Genomic DNA, 18247 nt, shown 5'->3' with positions numbered 1-18247 from the left:
AGCTTTTTAGCACTGTCAACATATTTTTGATGCAGCCAACTTCAATTTTTAAAGCTCAAGCCTTTCTCCCCTCCTGGAATAGTTTTAGAATCATCCTCTAATTTTAATATGTAGAAAATGACACTTATTGAATCCTAGTTGTTAAGGGCCAATCTCGCTCCTTACTTGGACAAAAGCTCCTCCTGAGACCTGGAATGATGGCTTCAGACTTGGAGCTGACACGTTCTCGTTAGGATTGGTCAGTGTTTATGAGGTAAGTGCAAATACACGGATCAGTGTCCGTGAATAAACACTTGCCTTTTCTCCCTCTCTTCAAAAGCTCCAGACACCTAAAACACACCCCCTACAGTTCCTTGGAATGCTTTCGTAGTGCATAACAAATATTATTTTGGGAGATTAGAAAATGTTGTTATATTAACTGTACAGGTATCCAGTAGATGTGTTTGTGAAAAATCTATATGTAAAACAGATTTCTGCAAATTCAGTATGTTTTCCCATTATCTTGTTCTCTAATTTCAGTAATCTTTCTGTTAAATTTTTAGGGGATCTCTAATTATCAGTGGCAGCCAACCATTTACTTTCAGTTTATTCTATACCTCTTTGAATTCACACATCCTCAAATTATGTTTCGATGGTTAAGGGAGAGAATACACTTAAGATACACAAGTGGTTAATCCCTAACTAACTGTCTTCATTTTTCAGGGGTTCTTATATTGGCTCTTCTTAAAATGGTCATAGCCATCTAGTTTTCTACCTGTCACAGGAAAAAGATGTTCCTCACAATCTCTAGATTTTGAAGTACTTATTTGTAAAGGTGTATTTTAAGAGACACATGGAATAAGAAACCAAGTGCTTTGGAATATCACCAAATCAAAATATTTTATATTATTCTACTCACTCTTACTTCATTGTTTCTTTGGCACAGTGTCAGTGGTATTATACTTTAGAGATGATGAAAGATGGCAAAGGACCTAAACAATGGTAAATACGAGAAGAAAGGTAATTCTATTATTTTTGAAAGAGCAATATGGAAGCATTTAGTGGTCATTTGGAACCTGGAAGCCAAATGACACATTTGGTACTTTAACATATTCATGCTATTTAAGCATGGATAAATCTCATTTAAACAGGGATAAATCTCCTATCTCCGTTAAAGATTTTGGCATAGAGTTGGCAATTTATTTTTCACACATATTTGTGGACGTTAGTTAGGGATAAGCATTGAGAATGCTCCTCTTCTTTCAGTGTTCAAGTTACAGTTATAGACATTTCTTCCATTGTTACAAGTTTTAGTATAACTATGTGTAAAAACTCACAGATTTTGCTGAGAATCAAATTATCCAAGGTCTGATTTTTTTTGGTTTTAATCTTTTTTTAGGATGCTACTTTAACCCATGAGTGAAATTTTGAGTACCTTTGCATTTTATTTTCTGAATTTGAACATTCTTGAGTACCACCGTTTCTATTTCTATTGAAGTGTTTTTAAATGTTGCAGGACTATGAGCCTCCCATGTTTCTGGAATAAAATATATTTGAGTTTTTGTAAATGGTATGGTCTATTTGAGTTCAGGAGTGATTTGTACTATTTTCTGGCATAAAACTCAATTTTATTATCTGGAAATGTAATTGAAAGCACTGGTCTAGAATATAATATACTAGAAAATGATGAAATGGCTAAACATCAGTGATTCTGTGAGCTCCTCTGAAAATGTGATTAGTGTCCCAGAATCTGTATCTCATTTATATTGTTAGTTCACGTACAAATTGTGGGCATATGACAGTTTTTTAAGGAGCCTTACATTAATGTATACTTCCTGGTAGAACCTGCTCTTTTAACTATATGTGTTTAATGTAATGAACAAATCTAGTGTGATATCACCATAGTGATGTGGTCCTAACTTCACAAACAATGCCCATCTCCACACTGTGGCCTTCTCATGGCTGTCAAGTGAGATCGAATCTGAATTCTGCTGTGTTATTAAGCATGCACGGAGGATGAAGGTCACCATCAAATATGGCACCCCACTATACTCACAGAAGTTACTGTAACAGCCTTACATTTATTAAGCAGGGCATTTTGATTTCTGGTCTCTGGTTCTAGGTCTTATTGACTCATTAGATAAAGTGTATAAGGCACAAAGACTAAACTGAACCAATACAACTGTGATTTTAAATTTATGAATATGAGCCATGCACAGAGGCTCATGCCTGTAATCCCAGCACTGGGAGACCAAGGCGAGAAGATTCCTTGAGGCCAGAAGTTTGAGGCCAGCCTGAGTAACATAGCAAGACCCATCTCTACAAAAACATAAAAAAATTAGCCCGGTGTGGTCATGTGTGGCTGTAGTCCTAATTACTCTGGAGGCTGAGGCAGGAGGACCCCTTGAGCCCAGGAGTTCAAGGCTGCAGTGAACTATGATCATTTCATTATACTCTAGCCTGGGTGATAGGGTGAGATGCTGTCTCTAAATAAGACAAAAATAATAGAAGTATAAATATGTATGCTGTCGTAACTATCTCTGAAGAAAGGTTACTATTTCTCTGAAGAAAAGTCTAATTTCACTGACAGATAATTAAGAACAGCTGAGTCCTTTTAGTCATGATTTTGAGAAATATCAATTATTACATAGGTAAGTATATTCCATGAAAAGTTCTCTTATACTCTTTCTTTTTTTTTTTTTTTTTTTTTTTTTGAGACAGAGTCTCGCTTTGTTGTCCAGGCTAGAGTGAGTGCCATGGCGTCAGCCTCGCTCACAGCAACCTCAAACTCCTGGGCTCAAGCGATCCTCCTGCCTCAGCCTCCCCAAGTAGCTGGGACTACAGGCATGCGCCACCATGCCCGGCTAATTTTTTCTATATATATTAGTTGGCCAATTAATTTATTTGTATTTATAATAGAGACGGGGTCTCGCTCTTGCTCAGGCTGGTTTCGAACTCCCGACCTCGAGCAATCCGCCCGCCTCAGCCTCCCAGAGAGCTAGGATTACAGGCGTGAGCCACCGCGCCCGGCTCTCTTATACTCTTTCTTTACTTTAGATACAATTAGATGCCTTTGTAAAACAAAAAGGAAAAAAAAAAAAGGACTAAGAATTTATCCCTAAATCACAGCACTGTGCATGCATGTGTGGAATGGGCCTATATCATCATAAACATCAGTGGGAAAACAAGAGAAAAGGCACAATTCAACAAGAGAGCTGTCCTTTTAGGCAAGTCTGCTTTATCAAAGGTAATAGGATGCTTTTGTTTTTGGAGTCTCTCTCCTCATTCAAACTTCAGATGCGTTTCCTCTAGCATGCTCAGAGTTACTCAGCAAATGGGCGGTTGTTCTGGAGAGACCTAGGGAGCCCAGGACAAAGGTGTGGCCTCTCCAATCTCCTAGGCTGCTGCCTCATGCGTTCTGTGTCTCTTCCACACCCACTGCCTTGTTTCTAAACATAGTTCACACCTGGACTGGTGGAATTTTTATGACTGTCCAAACTCCTACAACTAAGCTGCTCCTGTGACTTTCTTCCATAAGTACGAAGCAAAGAGGGAGTAACAAACTATAATACTTCCCGAGTCAGTGGTTTGCAAGCTGGAACACAGTTTAACTGTTGGGAAATGCTCGGGTTGGAGCGGAGGGTAATGGCAGGGCTCATAGGTGAAAGGCCATATGACCGATGGTATGAACAGGTAATTGAAACTGAACTGAAAGATTTTTGGTTTTAATGGAGATATGGAAGATGAAACAGAAGATGTTACAAAGATAAAGAAATCTTTTATCAGCCCTGAGGTCAGAGACTATACCTTACTCATGTTTATATCCTTCACAGCTTCGAATAGCATGTCTACATATAAAAAGGGTTCAATAAATGGCTACCAAATGAGACAGTGACTTTGCAGAAGCTGAAGACATAAAAATATCTATCTCAGACAGTCAAGTTTAAAATTGTGTTTATAACTGGATGAATTTAGGAATTATTATTTTAGCCATAGGAAGTACCATTTTATTATTTTTCTGTACAGGTAAGAATAGTTTTCCCATGCCCATCTCCTCATTTTCAAACAAGTTTATGGTTTTATCTTCAGTTACTTGAGAATAAATAAATCTTTTAGATCATAAAATAAAATCCCAACTGAACTGTATTCCACAAACTGTCCCTCTAGGCGTTATTTCCAAATTGCGTGCCATTTACTCTTTCCTTATCATCAGTAAGATAAGGTTTATTGACTTTCTCTTAGAGTTACTTCCTTTAGTTTGAAAATATTCTATGAACTTCTCTCATTTCATCCTTTGGATATAGAGTACATTGATGTTATAAAAATAATAAAAGGTGAGTCAAAGTTTTCTAATTTTTTTTTTTAATAACTGAGTTAGAGTAATTGCAATTTTGGTCTAATCAGATTATCATAGCTGAGTTGAAATGACCCACTCATTCCATTAATTGCTAAGGACTTTGTCCCTGTTTATGTTTTTTATTTTTCATTTCTTATCTTCCTCTGGCCTCTTCTCAATATTTGGATCAGTTCAAAGACCCTTCTAACAGTGACAGATTCTCATTTCTCTTTTAGGACCCCGTTCAACTGATATATTGTCTAGGAACCTTCTTCGGTACTAGCCAGTGAGTTCCTCTTTACAGCACTTCCACATTCCCATACTTTACCTAGTATCAGAATCTTTATCTGTTTCCCTTCCCACTAGACTGTGACCTCCTTCAGAGTAGAGACCTCATCCAAGTATTTTTTGTATCTCGTAGTAGCAGTTGATGGATTTTATATAACTGAATGGTGAATTGTACAAAAGAAAGATTGCAGGGTCATTTTTAATTTCACAGGGTTTGATCAATTCACAGAGAGGTTAGTGGTCCTCAGAAATGTTTACCAATTTCCTTGCAGGTTTCAAGCCAAACATCCAAGCCCATTCCCTCCCAGTCACATCTTTTAAATGTTTGGAGACCTAGTGGTACCTCAAGAAACATTTCCAAATGCAAGCTTTCTACCGAGGATGTTAAGGCTTTCTATCAAGAGGCCAAGAATGCCCAAAGTGAATGCCTGTGAGAAGAATTGAAATAGAGAGCTAAGCCTGACCCACACCATCGAACACTTGGAAGAATGACCTGGACCAATGTGAATGGGAGGCCAGTAACACTTCAAGACACAACCCTATTACCCCTCTCAGTGATTTTAAATCAGATATTCAAATCTGTAGATTTTGTGGGAAAAGTTTTAAGTGCTTGATGAACACAGAAACAAAAGAAAACTCCTTTGTTTAGAAGAAGATAGGTAAGAACTTGCATGTAAGAGTTTCTTGTCAATCAGTATTCAAAAGACTATTGAACCTTTACACTTTCCTTGTAATCAAATATTTAGTCAGATGAATTCAGTTGAATTCTGACTTACTCAGATTGGTCAACAGATGTGGCTACTATTAGCTATAACACAGCCAAATTACTTCATTTATCAATATAGTGCTTTCTTTGTGTTGAACAAATGCAGACTATATCGTCCAGCTCTAACAGACTATTGTCTGCAATAAAACTTTATCTGAAAATACATTTGCCCTAGTTCAACTTAGATTTCTCTAATTTCAATGTTTAAAACTTAAATTATTAAATGATCTAAGCTACCAGGATCTAATTAACAAAAGACAGGTATTTTGCTTTTAAATACTGTTTGATACTTATACTCGTGTATGTTTATATTACTTGTTTTGTGACTTAAATCTAAGTTTATCTTTAAAGAAATACTTTGCTTAGATGTTTCACTCAAAAATGCAGAGCTAAAGGTTTGTGATAACATATCACTAAGAATTAGCCTGAAACAAAATATATTTTAGATGATAAAACAATGTCTGGAAGGGATGATAATACATTACTCCATAATTTTACATTTCAGATAGATAATCTTGAAATGTTGTTTTAGTTTAGGGTAAAATATTCTGTTTTTATACTTAAGGATTTGGGTACTTTTAAGAATAATTTTAAAAGTGAAAACATTGAAGCTAATAAGTTAAGAAACCATTGATAAACATCTCATATTTGTCATGTTGATTTAAAAAACTTGTAATAATATGCTATTATCTTTTTACTTCATTTAAATAATAGAAAAATTTTAAGATCATTTTGTTTCTATATGAACAAAACCCAAATATGCTTTGAACAGGTATATCTTCGTGCACTTTGAAAATTCCTTTATTATCTGTGATATTGCTGATTTAAAGTGTGTGCCATTTGTGAAGTAGGCTTTCATTCACAATTTTGTAATTGAACTACTTGTTTATGGCCTTATTAGTTCCATCCACGTGTAGAAATTTGTGCAATGCCCATCAAAACAGTGACCATATTGTGAGAGATTTGTTATTATTAAAACTAAATTAAGTGACTCAATTTGTTGAAAAGACAAGGCAACCAAATCACTACCATACATACTTTAAATATCTAGGGGTGGGGAACCTGCAGCCTAATGCCACATGTGGCCCCTAGACCAAATCCAAACTTCACAGAACAAATCCTTTTAATAAACGGATTTGTTCTGTGAAGTTTGGGATCCTTTATTAAAAGGATTTGTTCTGTGAAGTTTGGAATCAGTCAAAAGGTCGCACGCAGGGATCCAGAAGGCCACATGTGGCCCCTGCCCCACCCCTAGACCATAGGTATACCTGCCCTGGATCTTCTGGTAAAGAATAACCATGTGATAACTTACAACTCTTTCACTTGATTTAAATGTCAACTAACCGACTACATATATTTAACTGACAGGATAGTTAGATTTATAAAATGTGAATCTATTCATAGGGAATTAGGGAAACAGACACTATCATTTACAGGTTGAGTGGAACTAACACTAAGTCAGGCCTGAGAAGTTAATTAAGGCAACTGTTGTTAAGTTAGTAATAGAAACCCAAACAAGGCGTATTTAGTATTCTTGAGAAGTCTTCCAATTGAGGACATTACTCTTTTTATCTTTATCAGTCATAAAAATTAAATCAATATCAAAGTATAGGGATGGTGACAGAAAAACAGGGCTGGGTTTGAATTTAAAAAGTCCCTAAACAAAAAGAGACCTGGAACACAGTTTTAGAACACTGCTCTATAGGCAAAAATGAATGAGATATACACCTTGCTGAAAGAAAGTACCCAGGAGATACGGTCAAAATGAAAATTTCTGAAGGTTCCTTATGAGAGAAAAATATTCACTAAAGTCGTTTCATTCTCATAAGGATAATATGTTTTTTCCTACGATATAAGCAAATTTCTGGTACACAACTTTCCCATCTATTCTCAAATTGAATTTGTTTATATTATTATAGTTTAGAGCAGTGCTGTTTAATAGAAATATAATGAGAACCTTATAATTTAAAAATTTTTAGTAGCCACTTTTAAAAAACTGAAATGAAACAAATAAAATTAATTTTTAATATATTTGGTTTAACCCAATATAGCTAAAATATTGTAATTTCAACATATGATCAACATAAAAATTATTAGTGTGATAGTTTACACTATCCTTTTGGATTAAGTCTGCAAACTCTGGTGTGTATTTTATACTTGCAGCACAGTTCAATTTGGAGTAACCACAAAGTGCTCAGTAGACAACTGTGGCTAGTGGCTCCTGAACTGGGCAGCACAGGTCTAGAGAAACTTTTTTTCCTCAAAGACTTGATGATTCACATATTTTTTCTCCAAACCTTTCATCAACACACACTTATTTACATATGGTTTGATTTAAGTGTTAGCCTAGGACAGCATGAACCTGACCATTTATTGTTTGCTAATACAGAAGCAATAATTATGTTAAACAAAAAGAGCAACTCTCAGCGGTTCAGTAATTTTATAGCAGTTCAGGTCATCTGGCCAACTCTTCTGCTTTGTTCAGTTTTTTCAATATACTATAGATGGCTTTACTGGAGTATTGTTTGACTTAATCCCTGTAAACATTGAGGAATACACCACAATGATCACATAATAAAAAATGCTGGAATATAGAACAATTCTACACTTACAATCTGTTGAGTGAACAGTTACTAAACAAGGTAAGGGCTCAGTGTTTCGGTGAATGATTCTGTATTTTGTCTATTGTGATTGTCCCAAAGACATTATTGAGAGAGCAGCAGTTAGCTTCAGACATATCTGGGATCTATGACATGAGCAGCTGGCATCAACATACCAGTGATGAAGATGAGCTGATGCATTCAGCAGTGTGGAACACTGTCATAAGGGGCTTTACAAGAGACACTAGGACAAACATGTGTCAAGACACTAGTACATTCACACAGGATAACAAGTAAGAATGTGGTATGGCACACTGATTGGATGCTATGGTTGCCATGAGAAGTACTCACTTTTTCAGATCATTCTGCATCTTTTTGGCTTGTGTACGCCACTGGTGCATGGCAGGGAAGAAGCCACTTGTGTATAGTGGAAAAAGTATATTAACTAATAAAACTGCATTTGACTGAGAAATAATTGTATCACAGCTGTCACTGAATTAATTATGTAATATTATCAACATAACAGGTGCATTAAATTTTATGAATCAGAACTCTGTTTGCTGATTCATAAACTGGCCAGTATGCAATAAGAATATGATGTATCAAAGAAAGCATTATATAATCTTCATGCAGTAAAATTGTAACTAGTACCTCAAAAACAGTTAATGCAACATTAGGGATTAAAGAAGGAACTTGGTACAAACAAATGTTCTGAATATGAGAAAATGGTAATAATCACAAATTTTCTAAATTGAAAAATCAAAATATTATTTTGCATTAAATTTTAAATTGAAGCTTAGGTTAAAATGGTAATTTTGGATACTTGAAAAAGATTACTGGAAAGTACATAGTAATGCATGATTTTGGGGAAAACGAATTTTGGGGACTGGAGCCTATCCTATATTTTGAAGTCTTGAGATGATATATTATGGCACAACTGTGTCAGTTGCAAATTTGGATAGGTCTGATCTACGTTTGTAGATGGCTATATCATTAGCAGAGAACCCCAAGTAGTTCTCACCTCCTATAGCATTCACCTGAGGGACTGTGGACTTAATATTTTGGAAATGGGAGTCTATAAAGGTCTGACTCTCATTGGCAGGAAATCAGTGTGAAACTGTATATGTTTTACTAGGTAAATTAAGTAAAGAATGAGGAATTTGGTAGATATCAAGCTCATTTCTTTCCAACTACTACTATATGTCATTGGGAAGAAATATCTCTTTTTTATGGATTAAAAAAGCTGACAACATAAAATTTATCCCTAAGTCCTGGGAATTCATAGTAACTTTAAAAAATTATTCAATATTGATGTTAATATGTTATAATTTTTATTACTTACAACATAGCATTTAGGATAAAATAAAACCACACATGCTGGCAGCAGCTGGTGATGAGATCTGCTGATATTCTAAAAATAAGTTGCCACAATTTAGCTTTTGATATAAATGTCTTTCATGAGGATTGTAAATGGACATTTTTCGAATTCTAGGCATGTTCATATAATCGGAACTGAATCACTGCATTTACTATTGCATTATGGAAAAAATGAAATGTTTAAAATAACAATCTAATCTAAATTATAAGATAAATGCAAGTAAAAATATTTTCCATTTAAAAATTTAAAACTGGTAGTTCCACAGAGTGGTGATGAGTATATTATACATATTTATGTAGATTTTACAGGGTGTTTCAAAAGTCCCTGAGGACGTACAGGATTCACAGTCTCAGCATGTCTTTGCATACAAATGCAAACTTTTTTCTATACTTGTTATAATAAATGCTGAAAATGGCCCTCCTGTGCTTATAATAGAGATGATATTTTTGTTCTCAAGGTCACTAAGTATAAGGGGGGTTACAAATGCCATTTTCTGCATGGGGACTCAGGGACTCCTGTCTCATTCCTGTAAATTAGTTATCCACATGAATATGTATAGACATATATGTAGTATGCATAGTCACAACATAAATATATTTAACATTTAAGAAAATTTAGATATTCTACTGGTAAACTGACATATGTATAAAATATAACTTACATTTATTCATAGGAATTTGATTTTTTTCATTGTTGTTCAAATGTACCATTATCTTAATTGCTATTTTTTCCCAAAGTTGTTAACAAGACTCCTTTATAAAGAAGTAGCATGTTTTACTTGCACATACATTTTCTTTCTTTCTTTTTTTAAACTAAAGTTAAGTAATGAAAATTAATATCCACAAATAAATAACTAGAGGACAAATTTTCTTTTTTTAGCAATTTTCATTTTCATTTATATTTGTACAATTGTTTCATTGAAACTGTCTTTTTAAAAAAATTGGTTCAAGAGTTAATGTTTTTTTTTTCTAGTTAAAAATCACAATGTCTGAGATATTAACATATGTCAGCTTCCTACATGAACCCTATGGGTCTGCCCACCTGTGATGTCATAGTAAGGAGGGGCTTTTCTTCAGCAGACTCCTCCCTCGGTATCTCCTTCATCACCATGGCAACAGCCTTATCTGCCGCCCTAGAGCCTTTTCCCTATAACAGTGAAATCAACAATGACTTGTGTCAGGAGAAATCTTTAACTTATTATTTATTACAAGATACTCTAATGTTTAAAGAGCAATCCAACATAATTGAAGAGGTAGGCTGCTGCAACTGAATCTTGAGGCTTTTGGCTGAGGAGAAAACACACAAAATCTGAAAAAAGATTATTTGTGAACTTTTAGTTAGCTACTTTTTCACCTTTACAGCTGACGTGTTATATTTAATTTTAACATAGTATTTTATATGTATATTTTAAAGCAATTAACATGACATGAACATTTGAAAATAATATCAATTTACAAACACTGTGAGTTGCCTGTTATGCTCATTTAAAAATTATTACTATATAATCCCTAAATATTTTGAATGACGATGAGGGGTTTGGGACAAGGGTTAGGATCAGGATCTGACTCCCACAGAGGGCTTTTTTTGGCTGATCTCTGGAATCTTTGTGATTTTTGAGTGGATTGGGATAAAAAGAGTGAAAATGTTATCAAATCTCTAAAAATTCTTCCGTGAACAGACATAACAGGAATTTACCCAGCTTGTTTTGTGGAGATAGTATGACCTTGGTGGGAAAAAATATTGCAACACTCAATGTTTTGAGGCCAGATAATTTTAATAGAATTTTAGACATATCTTTTAATTTGAGAACCCCATAAATCCAGATGTAAGTAAAGGATAATTACCATTGAGGCACATATCTCTCTCTCTCTCTTTCTCTATGTGTGTGTGTGTGTGTGTGTGTGTGTGTATATATATATATATATATATATACCCACACATATCCTACATTATTTGCTTCAAAGAAGCAGAATTATGGACTGTAAGGGATTGTGCTGGCTTTTTGTTATTTGAGTTTACCAGATTATTAAATTTTTGAGAGTAAATTTGGAATAAGAAAAAATACAATATCACCTTTCCAACTCAATCAAAAACATCTTATACTACATAAAAATTAAATAATCTTTAAATACTTTAAAAACAAAAAAACTTCCATTTTCTCAGGTCTCTGGGCAAAGCCTACCTGGAGAAAATAATTTTATACTAAGAGCACATATGAATATCTGTGTTGTAAATCTATTTAAAATACAAATTTAGCAGACAGGAATATCATAGGCAAAGAGACAAACACGGGTATATGGGGATCTGTTGTTTAAAAAGAGAATTAAAAGCCAGGGTTGATATTAAATCCAGAGCTTAAAAAATCATAATAGTGTCACTGCAACAACAACAAAAGAATTACATCATCTTGGGCTTTCCAAGGGCTGTAAGTATTTAGAGGCTGCTCTAGGGAGTAAAACATTGTCCATTTTCTCAGGCATTGACTTTCTAAAGTGTAGCCAGTGGTAGCTTTTATTTATGAGAACAAAGAAAAAGTTTTTTGTAATTATTAGATTCAAAAATTTGTGAATCTATTTACTATGCTGAAAGTTTGTTTTTTTTGTTTGACTTTATAACTAGCATTATTGAATGGTAATGTGTTATTTCCAAAATGGAATATAAATGCCAGAGGTTTTATTCAGCAGATATATCAGTAGTAATTTTCACATGTGTTCTGAAAAGTTTATGTGGTCACAATTCTTAGAGTAACTTACTTCTAGAAGAATAAAGGAGAATTTAATGATTCATTGCCTAACGAATCAAGGTGCTTAATGATTCCAGGTTTCTTCTTTAATGAAGCAATGTGAACTTCCTAAAATAGAGTTGCATACAATTCTGAATTATGGGAAAAGACTTATTATGACACTATTAAATTTGTTGACATTTTATCAAAATATAAAAAGTACTTGGATGAAAAGTTACATACTATAAGCTTAGTATACTTTTATAAACTACACTCATTTATAGACTAAATATGGTTTATAACAAGTATTTTTGCAGCTTACTTTTTTCAAAAGAGCAAAATCATTTGTGAAAAATTCTTTCCATGCTTCAAGAAATTCTAATAATATAGCAATAAACAAAGTGGCATGCTTATATTTAAATTCCTACTATATTTAAAAGAACAAATCTAATGTTACAAGGTATAATTTTATTTAAAAATAATAATTCAGACTCTTCATGGGCTAAGAAAAAAAATGTCAATTGATAAGCATCTCAAAAAATTTCAGGTCAATTTTTCAGTATATCATTTATTTGAAATGCTACCAATCCGTAAACTACATAGAGATATTGTTTTACATGTGCAACTATAATAGCTAGAATTAGCAAGGGACATGCCATTTCACTAAAACAAAAACAAAAACGAAACAAAAATTAGTCCTTTCATGCTGAACTCTAGAACAAAGCAGTGGTCAGCTAGAAAGGATGTACAATAAACACATGCGGTGCTTTTTATTTCTTGCAGAAAAAACCCACCAAAGCCAGGGTCAGGTCACTTTTTTGAAGACAGTGCCACTTTTTCTTCAAGGTTACACCTACTACCTGAAAAAAGTCATGATACCCAGGTTAGTGCCTGCTAGCAAATTTTTCTTTACAGCCTTTTGGCTTTTGAGATAATACCCCTCGAGCCTCGCAAGTGTGGTACAGTCTGAGAGCAGAATGGGAAGGACTGCCAAAATGACATCTCCATGGTGCCAGATACAGTGTCTAAAACCACTGCCAAGTCAAGTGAATACCTCATATATCAAAGAGAGATTTCCCCCAGATCGTACTGCCACCTTCAGCTGGTATCTTACAATCAAGCTGTGTTATTTCTGACTTGCCCATCTATGTAGTGGGAAAATGGTTCTAGAATTCAGAACCTGACAGATAATTGATTTGGCAATTCAAGAAACTGTACAATTTTACTTATCAGTAGCTCTGCAGGGCTGATAACAGTACAACTGTGCTGGTTTCTTTCTTTTTGGAAGGCAGTAGCTTAAAACATTGTAAGAAATACATATGTGTAATTGTTCAGGCTTCAAATTTAATTTTCTATCCATAACCACACTAAGGGGTCAATATTGATCTATTATTTGAAACAACATGAAGACAGCAAAAATAAAATATATATTCAATGTACATTCAAGCATATAAGTGGTTTATACATTTTATGTTAAGTCTGCACACTTTTACGTCATTCTTAGCAACAACACAAAGGATTAGTGAAATTTTAGAAGTTGATTATCATATCATGACATCTTCCAGCAATTATTTCAGTCTATTTATTTTCAAATAATATTTCAAAATCCTTTTTCCCATTTCCTTATTGACTTTCTTGAGATATTTTTGATTGTTTGGAAAACAATATTAGCAAAAGGGGGAACTCTTATTTTTTTAGTGCTGGAAAATTCTTTGATATTTCTGTTTCTTTTAGCATTTATTTCCCCACAAAGGGAATACATAAAATGACAGTTTTTCTAACAAATAATAATTCTTAAGAGTAATCTTTTTGCTAGGTTCTATTACAAGAGCAGGCACAAATGAATGAAATATGGAGTCTGACAAGGGACATTCACATTTATTCAGAAAACCCATATAAATATGCGGAATATATTTCTTTATATATACACACACGTAAGAAGCCTACTTCTTTTCTTTTCTTTTTTAAAAATGTGGAATGTAAGAGGTAGAGTACAAAATATTAGATGTCACAGGATCCTTACAGGCTGGATACTAGGCTGTGGAGCCACCAGATGTCTTCAGATGAGGAGGCGTTGGCTCCAGGCCTGTCTCCCTGGGAAAGGAATTACTAAACTATTTTGAGAAGCTGCCATGTGCTGGGCACTCTGCTAGATGTCTGACGTCATTTTACGTAGTTACGTAAAAAAATTACATCTCATGATAACTCAGTGGGGTAGATATTATCTTCCACAGATAGTTGAGGAATTTGAAGCTCAGACATAGTGTGATTTAGCTCAGGCCTCAAAGCCATTCTGAGGCTGAGCCAGGACGGGACCCAGACTGGCCTCTCAAGCCTGCAAGCTTCTTTCTCTACCAACCCTTGTTTTTCACTTTTCACTGGGCTTAGCCAGGCTGGAGGGCTCTCCCTTGCCATCCTCACTGACGGCCATAAATGTAGGTTGTTCATGATATCATCAAATTGTGGGCAGCAGCCACATCTCACTGTAATCACACAGACTGGCTCTAAGCAAACATTTTCTGAGGTGGTCAATAACTTCACTCATGAGTATGTTTCTCACAAAATGCTTTTGCTTCTTTTATCTTCATGGAAAACTAACTTAAGCATTTCATGTATGCAAACTTCTTTTTTAATCTGTAGAACTTAATGGGTTTATAAGCTTTAGCATCTTTCTAATTCTTATTAAATGCTGACTACATGCCATTAAATGGCATCTTTCCTAAGATTTTCCTGAGATCTATTTTGGGTGCATAAAATACTTTAAAGCATGTAAATCCATAGTTAGTGCACTGAGAAGCAATTTTATAGTTGCAGGTTCTATTACTGTTACCATGGAATTTATAATTTAAAAATTATTTTTATTGCTCTTTATCAATAATAATCCAGAGTCTCCTTGTCAGAGATACTGAATAGAAGAAATGGAGATATATTAGATTAGGGGAAAATTAAAAGACTACAAATACTAGACATCTCTGCTAACCCCAAATTGTCTAACATATGAATTTAAAAAATAGCCTTCCTTTCTTTCTGATTACAAAAATTAATATATATTGTTGCCCAAAACTGAGAAAAAAATAGAAATAAAATAAAAAGAATGACTTTTATATTTTCATGATTTTTTTCAAACTTATATTTTCTTTCCACAATATTGGAGATTAAACAATATTTTAGGATGTTTTAAGGATAGACCTACTACCATCAAGCTTACAAGCATGGATATATGGAATATATTTCTTTATGTATACAGAAATGTAAACAAATACCTGTAGTCTACATAATTTTAGTAATATTGTTTGAAATAAAATGGCATTCAGTTTTGCATGTACTAAAAAATTATACGTCTCATAAATTCTGTAACCTGGATTTAAGCACCTGTAGGAAACTGGCCACAAAAAGGCTTATCTTTGATGACTATTCATGCCTCTCATATACAGAGCTGGGAGAACCTTCTTTCATTTGGGCAGACAAATGTCATGGTGTCATGCTCTCTTCCAACTTCCAACATGGGAACAGGTCAAGGCAATGCTTTGCAGTAGCCTCTGAAAGCTGGCGATCCTTGCCTACCGTTTTTTGTCCTTTCCCAGTAAGGTGTGCTCTAGTAGATTTCCTCCAGCATAGCTTAGGGTTCAGGGCATGCTGGTTCTCAACTCATTTCCCCCAACCAGAATGTTTTGTAAGTTTTTAAAGTGGTAAAAATAAAACTGAATCTTGGCATGCTGGTCAATTCTTGTTTTTAAACATCCTGAAGGAAGAACAGATCCAGGTGTAAATAACTGGAAAACACGGACAGAATTCTGTTTTCTTATATTTTTTGAGACAGAGTCTCACTCTGTCACCCATGCTAGAGTGCTGTGGTGTCAGCCTAGCTCATAGCAACCTCAAACTCCTGGGCTCAAGCGATCCTCTTGCCTCAGCCTCCCAGGTAGCTGGGACTACAGACACACGCCACCATGCTCAGCTAATTTTTTCTATTTTTAGTTGTTTGGCTAATTTCTTTCTATTTTTGGTGGAGACGGGGTCTCACTCTTGCTCAGGCTGGTCTTGAACTCCTGAGCTCGAGCAATCCTCCCGCCTTAGCCTCCCAGAATGCTAGGATTACAGGCATGAGCCACTGTGCCCGGCCAGAATTCTTTTTTCTTAACCAGAGATTCATATGTAGAATTCACAACTCATAATGAATTCGCCATTGATTTGGTGATCTGTTTGCACCTGGAAAATGAGATTTATGGTTCCTTGATAAGGATAGTCAAGTTGCAGCAAAGAATTTAGTGCTTATCGATTTAAAATAATGACACAAGGGATTTAAAAGGAGGACTTCCAATTGACCCTCCATATATTTCTCCCTTACTATCTTTTTCCCACTTCCAGCATTGTTTTTTATTCCAGATGACAGGTGCACACTTCTTCAGGCCATCATCTTTTCTAGGAAGTCTTCTGAGATTAACGAGGAGTGACTCTAATTACATTCTACTATATAACCACTGAGCCTTCAGCACGTGGTATATGTTAACTGGGCCTTTTTGTTTCACGCTCCCAAACTGTGTGTGGGTTTGGGCACCCAGGGAGAAAGTCTTGGATAACAATCTGCATGGTTTTTGACTCTAAGTGTCCCTCAAGCCACCCATGAGGGTCATTGCGATTCCAAGCTCACCATATGCACACTCACTTTCCTTGGCTTGAATGAATGGTGCAGGATGAAATTATGACTTTCATGGGCTTTAGGCACTTGTGCCTTCATGGGCTCCTTCCTCCATGAAAACTATTTTTTTTAAATTGTATTTTATGATGGCATTGGTATGAAGATAAAAATAATCCAGACTGCATGATTGCATATTAACTATTATAAAAGAGTCAGTGTTTTAGGTTTTGATTTTAAGAGAGAGTAAAATTAAAACATTTTTCTGATCCTTAAAAGTGGCCATATAAATTGTGTCTACTGTGGCCAGGGGATAAATTGGCCCTTCTCTTCCTGAGCTGGGGTCTTCTCAACGGTCAGGGTGGCGTCTCTGTTGCAGCGGCGGCTGCAGCGTTGTCCCTGGAGCTGTGGTCTCTGTCACCTCTGGGTGCACTATTGTTGCTTCCACCAGCCTGCATTTCCATCACAGCTGTCCTACGGACCCGAACACGCCCCTGCTGCTGCTCTCACTGTTTTTGTTAAGGATTGAGGGAGTCTTTCCTAATAGGACTCACAAATCTTTTCTTTTTATAAATTTTTAATTGACAAACACTAACTGCATATGCCCAGTCAGTCCTTACAGTCTCTCAAACAAGCTGGAGCATTTAGGCCTGAGGCAGAGGGCATTGGCAAGTAATGTCCATTGGCGCTCTTAAAATGTAACCTCTCCGCCAGACAACAGGCCTCAGCCTGCCTCAGGTGGCATTCCTGTATGTCCAGGGGCACTTCTGAGGAAGTTAAGTAAATGCATGTCCCTATTTTTATTAAATAATCAGTCCTCAATGACCAGAGTCACCAATTGGTTCCAAATATGCCTTGCCATTCTTTCCCATATGTAGTGGATCATTTGAGAAATAGAACTGTCTAGTACCCACGATATCTGAGCTGTGCATGTGGTTTAAGTTCCTCCTTGGAACCTTGCTATTATCTTTTATTTTGTAAAATGTCCTTTGTAAAATGGACATTAATGTCCATTAATGTCTCATTAATGAAACTGCCTTGTGAGAGCAAAGATTGTGTTTATTCCTTTTGAATCATTTTGCATTATTTGGTATAGTTATCTGTGGGCACACAATAAATATTCAAGTGCTCTCTCTCTCTCTCTCTCTATATATATATATATACATATATATATACATATATGATATCTTTTTCAAATTATTTAAGATACTGAAATCACATAATATGGCCAAGTTTGATGGAAGGTGATTCCAAATTAGATAAAAAGTTTTAATAAGACTTTTAAGAAAATGAAATCGTTTCAAGCTTCTGAATAAAATCCATTAAAATTAATAAAATGTTGCCAGGTAAAGATGCTTAAAATTTGCTCTGAAGGATAGATAAGACTTTATTTTTAATTAACAAGATCCATTTGTCCACAAACAATTTACTATTTGTTTGTTCTCTTGAGAAGATTAAACATCCCCCCACCTCACTCTTACCGTGTCCCACGGCTTATTTACCCTGATTGCTGGACAAGCACAAATGGTCAAGCTAACAGCG

General features: G+C 35.1%; 1 protein-coding gene across 9 annotated transcripts in view; it reads right to left on the bottom strand.

Annotated features, from left to right (window-relative positions):
- The window catches only part of PEX5L (peroxisomal biogenesis factor 5 like), a 215719-nt gene that overhangs the window by 76148 nt on the left and 121324 nt on the right, over window positions 1-18247 (bottom strand). For 4 of the 9 annotated variants that reach the window (XM_012736993.2, XM_012736996.2, XM_012736998.3 and 1 more), the window contains one exon: window positions 10389-10493. The exons of 3 other annotated variants lie outside the window; for them this stretch is intronic. In XM_012736993.2, the coding sequence (XP_012592447.1) occupies window positions 10389-10493 (105 nt within the window). Of the gene's footprint in view, window positions 1-10388; window positions 10494-12863; window positions 12930-13123; window positions 17862-18247 lie in introns of those variants that run through there. 2 more of the 9 variants (XM_012736990.2, XM_012736999.3) reach the window with 2 other exon arrangements.

This window comes from Microcebus murinus, chromosome 1, assembly GCF_040939455.1.
Source record: "Microcebus murinus isolate Inina chromosome 1, M.murinus_Inina_mat1.0, whole genome shotgun sequence".
Taxonomy (NCBI): domain Eukaryota; kingdom Metazoa; phylum Chordata; class Mammalia; order Primates; family Cheirogaleidae; genus Microcebus; species Microcebus murinus.
Note: the sequence above shows the minus strand (reverse complement) of the source record. Positions and strands in the feature narration are given on the sequence as shown.